General features: G+C 36.1%; 1 protein-coding gene across 4 annotated transcripts in view; it reads left to right on the forward strand.

Moving 5' to 3' along the window:
* PELI1 (pellino E3 ubiquitin protein ligase 1) overlaps positions 1-5,453 on the forward strand; it is a 138,187-nt gene extending 132,734 nt beyond the window's left edge. For 3 of the 4 annotated variants that reach the window (XM_029231849.1, XM_029231848.1, XM_029231850.1), the window contains 3 exons: positions 1,986-2,183; positions 2,274-2,462; positions 3,036-5,444. In XM_029231849.1, coding sequence (XP_029087682.1) covers positions 1,986-2,183; positions 2,274-2,462; positions 3,036-3,602 — 954 coding nt within the window. In that variant the 3' untranslated portion in view covers positions 3,603-5,444. Of the gene's footprint in view, positions 1-1,985; positions 2,184-2,273; positions 2,463-3,035 lie in introns of all 4 variants that reach the window. The other variant, XM_029231851.1, reaches the window with a different exon arrangement.
* The last annotated feature ends 6,098 nt before the right edge of the window (positions 5,454-11,551 follow it).

The raw sequence follows: 11,551 nt of genomic DNA on the forward strand, positions 1-11,551 counted from the left end.
TTCCCTCAGGTGACTATTAGGAGGCTTAAATGTGTTAATACCTATGAAGTCCTCAGAACTGTGCCGGGTACCTGGTAAACACTTAACTGGTACTATTAGTAGCTATAACAATTATTAGCTATTATTATCTAAAAAAAGGAGCCAAGAGATATTTTGTACACATTTATGATTTCTTTTTTGCTATTACTTGTCTCCTTCCTCTCTAGGCAACTGAAACTACAGGCAGTTTCTAACTGTTCACATCATATATGTGGAGTCAAACTTGCTTCTCAACACATATTTGGTCAAAGCTATTGGCAATAACAGTTTTTATTTCTCTCATTCTTTGTACCAATCCAGTGCTGATGGTTTTATAAATTGATAGATGATAGAAAAGCTAAACCCAAAGACATAAGCAAAATTCATGATATCTTCTCCCTTAATATTGGTTTTGTAAGGCCTTGGGCTTTTTTGAAACAAATGGGACATAAAGTACCTAATAATGTTGTTCTTATAATTGTAGTTCCAATGACATTTCAGTTTTTCTTTATTTTAAAGAATTAAATGAATATGAAAAGGCCTGGAGATGTCTTTGCTGTAGTCAGTAACAAAGTATTTCTTTAAAGTCACTATCCCCCACATCCTTTTAATGGAATGCTGAATTTTTTAGAACAGTAGAAATATTTTTAGTTCCAAAGGTCTGAGACCATTTTCTTTGGATATCATATTCTTAAAAATAAAGGGACATCCAATGTTACATTTTTTAACCAAAAAATTTCCCCCTAACACTATCCAAACTAAATAAAGACTTTGTACTTCGTGGCAGGATAAAAACACTGAAGAATTTTATCTAAAAGTGTGCTGATATAAGGAATTCTTAAAGCTCAACTATGCAAAGAATGACTTAAGAGTCGTCATCTTTGTAAAGGGTCAATATTTTTTCTTAGTAACGGTATTCTTTAATTTTTATGATACTACTTTATAACAAATACATTAATGAACTGATTTCTAAATGTTTACTTTAAAACTCTGTGACATTTGTCACTTCTGTCATTTCTTCCACTGATTTCCTTTTTTCTTTTCAACATTCATCTTCCAAAATGAAATTAATTTATACTTGCTAGACCTTTGAAGATGTTTAGTTCACTGACACCTCACCCAGCAGAACTTTGTTCTAAGAACCTTGTCTCTCTGAAACATGACCAAGAATGAGGAAGAAAACAAAAAGGACATCTAGGCATATAAGATAAATGCCACAAAGTCCATGCACTTTTCCCTGCTCCCTGGAGAATCCCTTAGGCCATCACTAAGAACCTTTTGAAATACTATTCTTTGAAGTTTGGTTATTTGATTTCTCAAGGCATGGCAGAATTAGAGTAACTAGTTAGAGGAGGGGTATGCTGCTAGAGACAAATATGCCCAACAGCAAGAAATGATAGCTGACAACCTGACAGAAAAGACACAAGAATCCTGTAAAGTATACATAAGACCTCAAAGCACGGCTTTGTAAGCCTTTAACATAAGGATCAGCGTTCCTCTACACCTTTATAGCACCTGAAGACATCAGGGCAGCTCAGCTTAATATAAAGGTATTCATAGTATAATGTCCTGGAGTCATCATAAAAGATTTACTTTTATGTTCATTATATTCTGTTAAGGAAACTAGAGTAATACATGGTAGACATATTTCTGTCCAAAGAGGTTAAAATTAAAATCTGCAGCCACCCAGAAATCTCAGCCATCCTAAACTTTTCATTCCCTGAGGTTTCATATATTCTGGATTGTAAGTTCCTACTTAATTTTATTGCTCTAAGTGATTACTACATCAGAGGGAATGTGACAGATTGGTTTTCAAGGGTATAGATGCCCCAGAGTTAAGTATGATAAGTTTGAGCATTAGAAATTTCAGAGGCTTAATGATTTCACCTTACTGTTTGTGCCTTTCTTGAGTGGATTTTCCATTGTGTTCCTTTGAATAGGTTTATAGATATTTGTTTTTCCCTTAGATTGGTCGGTCGACTGAAAGTCCCATTGACTTTGTAGTAACTGACACAGTTCCTGGAAGTCAAAGTAATTCTGATACACAGTCAGTGCAAAGCACCATATCAAGATTTGCCTGTAGAATTATATGTGAACGGAATCCCCCATTTACAGCACGGATTTATGCTGCAGGATTTGACTCATCAAAAAACATCTTTCTTGGGGTAAAAAGCTTTTTTTCTAAATGTTGCATTTTATAACCACTTCTATTTCCCAGTTATAAATAAACAGAAGATCACTATTTTTCCTACTAGGAGAAGGCTGCCAAATGGAAGACATCAGATGGACAGATGGATGGCTTGACCACCAATGGTGTTCTTGTTATGCATCCACGCAATGGGTTCACAGAAGACTCCAAGCCTGGAATATGGAGAGAAATATCGGTGTGTGGAAATGTATTCAGCCTGCGTGAAACCAGATCAGCTCAGCAGAGAGGGAAAATGGTAAGTACTGAGATGTAGCTTCTTTTTTAACAACAATAAACTCATAGGGTGAGTTGGACTGAGTGCATTACATATTCCCAAAAACTATTTAATCTTTTACTGACACAGAGTACCAAGTATGGCTATCAAGTGCTGACAACCAAATACTATACCAGGAGGATAATATCTTAATGTTTCAATTAGAACACTCTAAAAATTTATTCTTCTTTTATATTAATATATTTTAAAACCTAAGCTTTCCCAATTTAAACAGCACTCTGTGTATTTTCTACTTGTATCTATATATCTTTGACCAACATATTTAGCAAATTGGAAATACTAAACTTACTGATTAGCCAGATGTTTTAATCATAAATTGTCTTTACTATAAAGCTGAAAAGAGATAAGTTACTGCTCAATATTTTATCCTTGATTTTCAAACCCATATTTTTCATGACTACCATTTGAGTTTCTTAAATAAACAACCAGAGGAAATCTTGATTCTTGAGTAAGGAGCACGTAAGACCAAAACTCTTAGGTAAAAATCCAAAACTCAGTGGTCAATGTGTTTTTTTTGATTCTTTTTTCCTCTAGGTGGAAATTGAAACCAATCAGTTACAAGATGGCTCATTAATTGACCTCTGTGGTGCAACATTGCTGTGGCGTACTGCAGAAGGCCTTTCCCACACTCCTACCGTGAAGCATTTAGAAGCTTTAAGACAGGAAATCAATGCAGCACGACCTCAGTGCCCTGTAGGGTTCAACACACTAGCATTTCCTAGTATGAAGAGGAAAGATGTTGTTGATGAAAAGCAACCATGGGTGTATCTGAACTGCGGCCATGTGCATGGCTATCATAACTGGGGAAACAAAGAAGAACGTGATGGAAAAGATCGTGAATGTCCTATGTGTAGGTCTGTTGGTCCCTATGTCCCTCTGTGGCTTGGATGTGAAGCTGGATTTTATGTGGACGCCGGCCCTCCAACCCATGCGTTTAGCCCGTGTGGGCATGTGTGTTCAGAAAAGACAACTGCCTACTGGTCCCAGATCCCGCTTCCTCATGGTACTCATACTTTTCATGCAGCCTGTCCCTTTTGTGCACATCAGTTGGCTGGTGAACAAGGCTACATCAGACTTATTTTCCAAGGACCTCTAGACTAACAGACCATTGTCCTCCAGGACTACATTATACATTTATAAGCTAAGTGATTTGGGTTTTCCAACCTGTTGTCCACATCACAGTTTTTCTGCTCTGGTCATTTGCATTAAGATGAAGAATTTTTTTAAACATTTATAATAAATAGTAGCAATTTCTGAGCAAAAATCTGGGAAACTCAAAGGAATTTCCAAAAGTACCAGACTTCTGAATTCTGAGTTTTGAAAATATATTTTGAGGAGAAAAAGACATAGTCTAATTTGATGCCTTCATTTTAGTGTTTTGAATCACCCATCCTCAGTGTTGAAAAATTGTTTTGTATAACTGAGGGTACTGTTGGTTCAAACTATGTTAGTTTACAGTTTGTTGCAAACATTGTAAAATACAGCAACATGTATATTAACTTTTTTTCTATTTATCTTTATTATAGAAAATATCTTAGAATGTTCTTGGTAGAGTAGCATGGTAACGATGGTCTCACACTCTTGGTGTGAATGGTAGTTTAGCAAGCATAGCTCAAGGATTTGCAAAGTTAGGAAGAAGGACAAGAGAGCCTCTCTCCCCACCCCCATCTAAATATGAAATTTGGTAAACTAGAATACTTTGTAAAACAAAATTCATATTAATTACCATTAGGTAAGAGGTGTTTGTTTTTAACCACATTGAAGATAATCGGGAAACATTTTTTTTCCTTAATGTTTCTCCCAAGTGTAGTACTATAACAAAAACTTAATGCTAAGAAACATTTCACATGCTCCTTTGAATATGCAATTTAATCTAGATTATCTGTTTTTCTCCCATGATAACTAATCTGTTTTTAGTATCAGCAACATTTGGCAAGTTTATTTTTTAGACATAAACTGTGGTTCATCTGTTCACTGTTTCTAGAAAAAAAATCATTCCCATGAGAAAAAGCATAAATAACAAGAAAGGAGAGTGACTTGATTTGCTTTTAGAAAAAGAAATGCTTAATTAACTGTCTTGTATTTGGACTTATTCAGGTAAGAAATTTAGAGAGATATAAAGGGTTGAATGACAACAGTGCTCTTTTTTTTTAATCTAACAGACCAGCCTTAACTGTGGGCTTGAATCCTAAAAGGACAGTTGCCACAGTGTGACTCAAGGAGATGCTTGGTTGGCAAATGAGCACCAGTGACAGCCAAATGGAGGGACATACTTGCATGGTCAGTTTATTCTCTAATTCCAGTAAGTTCTTTGCTTTCAGAAGCAAGAAAACATTTCTTCTCCCCTCCCCTACCCCCCCCTTTTTTTTAACACACCACAAGGAAAGTATAGACAGTTGCACTACATCAAACTCTTTGTGACACTTGTAGAAATCAGTACACTTTTAGATTAGACAGAATCATTTTTTTAATCTTTTGTTTTCCTTTAGTTCGAAAAGTTGTATTATACTTAATTGACTAGCAAAATTTTGTATGTGGTAGCACAGCTTTAATTTATCCTATTACAGTGCTGTTCTGAATTTTCTTTTGGTTTTTAAAAAACAAAACCTGTTGCTTAGAAGCCATGAACTATTTTACTTTACTTCAACTTGTCAAAATTTCCTTGTTTTAAAAAATCATTTGAGTTCACTCAGGAAATGCATGTCAGGAAACTTTGTATTATAAGTTGACTAGTTGTGATGTATCAGTAACTGCTGTTACTCCTTTTTCAAAGAAATATAATTGATTTTGAAGTTTTCTAGATTGTCACATGCTTTGTGACTAATGCAAGGAAATCAAGTCCTGTGTTGTATTTGTTCTAGTCATTTCTATTCAGGCTATATATTGTAGCTGATTTTTATTTGCAATTAATTTATTCAAACTGAGTAAATACTTTTCAAAATAGATATTTGAATTTGCCTTTGTGAGTTCATTTTTGCATAACTGAGAATGGGAAACCAGAAGTGAAAACTTGTGGACAAATCTAGTCCACACTCCAAAAATATTCACTTGAAATAGATGAGGAGTTTGCATTTAATGTAACACTTTAAATCTCTGGTTCTCTTGGGAAAGCATCTCTTACTTATCAATAGAGGAACTTCTTTAGTGGTTGAATAATTGAGGCCTTTCTCTAAGTCAAGCCCTGCTGGAGAGATGGCTTGTAGCAAGTTGCGTACTAGACCGTTTAATAGTGCCTCAGTGATCATAAAAGGTTCATGTTCTTCCCAAGGTGCCTGAATTTCCTCCTACCAAGTAAGAAAAATCTGGTTCACTTTCTATCAAATTTAAGTTTTGAAAACTAAGGTAATTTAAATCTTTAGTCATACTTTTTCTGTTCAAGCATTTTAATTATTAGTTCTGTCATTTTGCCAATGCCTAACAGAATAATTTTACTTATTCAGTTGTATTAAGGGAATGTCAGTATTCTGACCAAAGAGAAAAAGTTGTATTTAGGTCTCCTAAATGCACTCTCAAGAAAGACAATCTTTATGGCTCAATTCTTTTATCAAAGTGATCTTAATATCTAAATGTTCCTTACTTTGTACAGTGAATTAAATTTCCCTTCAACTAAAATGTTAGGGTCATGAAGCAAGACAGGGTAGATATCTAGAAAGAGGAGTCTTTCATCACGTTATCTTCTCGAAGCTGTGTTTGCTTACTTTCATGATATAAAAATCTTCTAGTACGTGTGAAACAGGATAGGAATAAATAATCATGTAAATATATAATTACATCTAACATGAGTACTCCCACTCCAGTCTTCCTTCAGAAGAGTGCCCCAAGAACCATGTGTGATGTGTGACCTTCTGACACATAGACTGAGTGAGGGCACCAGTGAAAGTCCATCCATTATTTCTTTAACTTTATAAAAAAAAATATAATTCCAACATGTTGACCCCTCATCCTAAGCGATCATCTTATGCTACCCCACTTTATAGACCACTGGCTGAAAGATCTGTGATCCATTCTTTGGTTTTTGTGTTCTAAGCATTAACCATGTAGCAAATCAGATCACCAAAATACTACATAACTGAACTGTATTACTCTATCTCCCACTCCCACTTTCAGAATTACTCCTATATAAGTATACTCTAAGGCCATGCCCTCAGAATTTTACCCACACATTCTTACAACGGATATTTGAATATCCACTGTGCAGACAAGCCCTGTTCTAACACTGGGTGATGTAGCAGGAAACAAAACAAAACAAAACAAAACCCTGCCTTCATGGGGTTACATTCTAGTGGGGAAGATGGAAATGAACATGAAAATGAAAAGACATATAGTATGATAGATAGTGAGCAGTTCTGAGGGACCGATAAAGCAGAAAAAGGAGATACAGAACATCACGTGTGATGTGTGTGGGTGTGCGGAGTGTTTGCAGTATTAAATAGAGCAACAGAAAGCCCCGCTGGAAAGGTGGTATTTGAGTAAAGATCTGAAGGGAGTGGCTACTTAGGAGAAGAGCATTTAGGCAGAGGGAACACCAATTGCAAGGGTCCTGACGCTTGGAACATTTCTGTAACAGCCAAGAGGCCAGTGTGGCCATGTGGTGTGAAGCCAGAGGAGGAGCAGGTTAGGTCAAAGAGGTAAAGAGACAGAAGAAGTGGGGCATGGGGGTGGAACTAGATCTCAGAGAGTCTCCTGAGACTTTTGGCTTTTATTCTGAATGAGTGGGGGGCCATAGGAGGATTTTGAACAGGGGAATGATGTGCTCAGACTTCGATTTTAATAGGATCCAAATAGGCTGAAGTGGAGCAGGGAGACCAGTTAGGAGACTGTTGCAGTAATCCTGGAGGAAAATGATGGCGACTTAGGTCAAAGCGTGGGGGCAGTGGAGCTGGTTTGAAAAGTAACCAGAATCTGGGTATGCTTTGAAGGCAGAGTTGATGATATTTGCGGCAGATCAGATATGGGGTGTGAAAGAACGAAGAGGAGTCAAGGATGACTTGGTTATTAGCCTGAATAACTAACTAGAAGGATCGAATTGTCATTTAGTGAAGTAGAGAACAGTTTGTGGAGGAGGGTGTACTGACTCTGGAACTTAGATTGAGACTCCTCTTAGACGAGGTATTTACCGAAAACTGTCTCTGCTTTTTTTCTTTTCTTTGACTACTGTCAAAGTTCTTAATTATTATCATCAGTGTTCCCCATGTATCCTATGCTAGCTTAGAAACAAAAAAGTATTCCTCCTGATTAAGGGCCAGCTTCCTTTCATTGAAATAGAGAGTCAGGATACTTCTCATGTTTCTCCCTTTGCTTTGGCTGCCCTCTGAGGAAATGAAGTTCTGTTTTCAACTACAGTAACTTCCTTTAGCCAACTTGTTCTGATACAGTTTTTCTCCCATCTCGCTCATATACACCTTTTTCCTTAGCTCTTGCTTTTAAAAAAATTCTCAGTTATATTGAAGCTTAATATTTTGTTGCTTCAAATCCTTTCTGGCAGTGGCAGAGCACAGTTGTGTTTGTTTTAATTTTAATATTTAAATGTTAACGGAAAACAAAGAACTCTTGAACCTATTTTATAAGTCCAGATTTTAATATCCAGCTTCCCTTAAGGAAATATGCCTGTCTTTGATAATATTGTCAGCAGAAAATGCAGTAAAGAAGATCAAAAGAGTTCTTCTAGTATTCATTGTAAAATATCATGTCCAAACATTCTGTTGCATGATATGATGGGAATACTGGTTTGTTTAGACTGACATTAGATTGTAAACCCAGCTATGTATGCTAAACTACAGCATAAAAATTCCTCACAGCTAACATTTGAGCGTTTGCTATGTGCCAAGCACTGTTTTAAATGCATCATTCTAAGTGTATTACTGATTTTATTTAAAACTCAAAACAACCCTTTGAGAGAGGAACTATTATCTCCATTTTATTTATTTTTTAATTTTTATTGGACTATAGTTGATTTACGATGCTGTGTTAGTTTCTGCTGTACAGCAAAGTGAATCAGTTAAATATATATATGTATATATATATGTGTGTGTGTATATATGTGTGTGTGTGTGTATATATATATATATATATATATATATATATATATGTATGTATCTCCACTCTTTTTAGCTTCTTTCCCCATATAGGTCATTACAAAGTATTGAGTAGAGTTCCCTGTGCTCTACAGTAGGTACTTATTATCTGTTTTGTATGTAGTAGTGTGTATATGTCAATCCCAATATCCCAGTTTGTCCCTCCCCCACCTTACCCCCTGGTAACCATAAGTTTGTTTTCTATATCTGTATGTCTCCATTTACAATAGAAACCAGACACAGCAGTGTCTAGTAACTTGCCCAAGGTCCACATGGCTCGTCACTAGAGGAGTCAAAATTTGAACCTCGGAAGTCTTGCTCCATACCTGTGTACACAGGTGCTACATTTTACTGTCTGCCCCCCACCCTTAATGATTTTTTAAATCAATTTTAAACAATTTTTCAAAAATGATTTAAGGTGGCTTATAAAAATTATAATTAAGAACGTTAAACATCAATAGTAAAAATTTTGGGAAGAACAAAAGTAAAAGAATTTGGTATTATAACAAAGTAAGATAGAATCAGCATTGGCATGAGTACACAAGTAGATTTAATGAAGGCCTGTAAACTTGCTAAAGGTGAGTCACAAATCGATTTAGTGCCAAGGTGTTTAGTAGGTTATTCAATAGGGGAACATGATCAGTTACAAGATCCAGGCAGCTGCCTGGAAGGTAGCAACACGTCCACTGCTACAGAAACTTGTAATCATTTCTGGTCCTGCAAGCAGAGAAATTCACATTCAGGAAGCAGTGCTATTCCTTCATATAAGTAGATTCATGCAGTATTTGTCTTCCTGTGACTCGCTTATTTCATTTAGCATAATGTCCTGAAGGTTCATCCATGTTGTTGTGTATTGCAGAATTTCCTTCTTTTTTAAGGCTGAATAGTATTCCAGACTATATGTGTATGTGTGTGTGTGTTTATTTATTTACTTTATCCATTTATCTGTCAGACATACAGTTTGTTCCACTTCCTGACTCTTGTGAATAGTGCTGCAGTGAACAGGGAGTGCTAATATCTCTTCAAGATTCTGATTTCAATTCTTTTGGTTAAATACCCAGAAATGGGATTGCTGGATCATATGGTAGTTTTGCTGCACCATTTTACGTTCCCACCAACAGTGGGCAGAGGTTCCAGTTTCTCCAACTCCTCGCCAATACTTTGTCATCTTTTGTTTTTTGATAATAGCAACCTGACAGGTGTGAAGTGATATCTTTTTGTGGTTTTGATTTGCATTTCCCTGATGATTAGTGGCATTGAGCATTTTTCCTATACTTGTTGGCCATCTGTATGTCGTCTTTAGAGAAATGGCTATTCAAGTGCTTAGTCCATTTTTTAATCAGGTTATTAGTTTACTTTACTATTGAGTTATAAGAGTTTCTTATATACATGGTTTGCAAATATTTTCTCCTATTCCATAGGTTGCTTTTTCATTCTGTTGTTTCCTTTGCTGTGTAGAAGCTTCTTAGTGTGTCCCACTTGTGTATTTTTGTTTTTGTTGCCTGTGCTTTTGGTGTCATATCTGCTGCTTCCCCACTTTAATGATGGAACACATTGAAAGAATTCTTTCCCAGGTTGATAAAGGGCTGTCATGGTACCTGGCACATGTAGATGCTCAAAAACTATTTCTTATATAATTATAGAAAACTGTTAGAACTCTGAACTGTTAAGCTATCCAAACAGTCTTGAGTAGAAGCATTAACAAAAACAGTCAAAAGAATGAAGGTTACAGAAGCTGTTTATTTAATCAGAAAATGTGTTTTCATTGGTCAAAAAGACAAAAATGGAAAAGGTGGAGGTATGGCAAAAAGTAACAATTACTAGAAGGTTGACAGGGCAACAAGGAGAAAACCCATGGGTGGTGTCAGAAGACAACAAAAAGGATTATCCTGGAGAAGAGAGAAGAAATATCAATTATAGCCCAAAAGTATGTCATCCAGAAATTCAAGGTTTTGAGCCTTTTATTGGTTGGGGAGGACACAGAAAACAGCCAAGATTGAAAGGGAAAGTTAAGATCTACCCACCTTAGAATTTCCTAAAGTTTTACTATATCATATTCCTGTATAACTATTAATAAAAATATAGAATATAAACTAGAAGGGATCTTGGCAAGTAAGTTACAGGTGAGAAACTAAGGCCTTGTTAGGTAGTAGCTACCAATTGATAAATCCGGCACTAGAACCTCGGTCCCCTGTGTCCCCTAACAGTCTAAATTATCATGAACTTGAGTCACCAAGATTCAGTTAAATTCCCATGTTTTGTTTGTTGAAGCAGAGATTAAGTACATGCACTTTAATCGTTTTTCTTTTTAAATTCAAAGTGTCAGCAGAGTTAAAACATCAACTCTCATTGTCATATAAACAATGGCTCCCAAACATAGGGGATGGTCTGTTTCAGAATTCTTTTCATTAAATGGTTATCTAGTTTGGAAATGAAAGATAAGAGTAGGGAAAGAAAATCAAGAGTTGTTCAGTAGTGTCGCTTATAGCCATTTGGCCTGTACGTGAAACATTCAGCCAACAAGAGCGCTCACTCAGTGACAGGGCACTTATTTTACTTTTCTATTTATTGTGAAGTTAGCACAGTTGTTTTGCATACCGCACCTGTGCAGGAATGCAACACATTCAGATACCCTTCACTTTCAGTAGGCTTCTTTTTCAGTTGACCTTTGGAAAAATAAGTTATTTGAAGTGGTGATTGTAATGTCTCATTAAAATGTTAAAATTACTGTATTGTCAAGCAACTCAGAATTTTTCTTGGTCCACAATGTAATTGAATAATAGTAGCAACCGAAACCCTAAGTGCTCATAAAGTTGTCTTAATCTTGAATCATGAGGGGCAGATCTTTAGGTGGAGAGAGAGGAGTTAAATTGGGCTAGGTGTACAGACACAAGAAAAGGAACTTCCACAAGAAAGGCTGTCAGAGACCTGTAGGTGGTAGGAGCTCCCAAAGAAGGGATGGGCTCTGGTGACAGC

The sequence above is a fragment of the Monodon monoceros genome, unplaced genomic scaffold (assembly GCF_005190385.1).
Source record: "Monodon monoceros isolate NGI ecotype Baffin Bay Population unplaced genomic scaffold, NGI_Narwhal_1 Super_Scaffold_19, whole genome shotgun sequence".
Lineage (NCBI taxonomy): Eukaryota > Metazoa > Chordata > Mammalia > Artiodactyla > Monodontidae > Monodon > Monodon monoceros.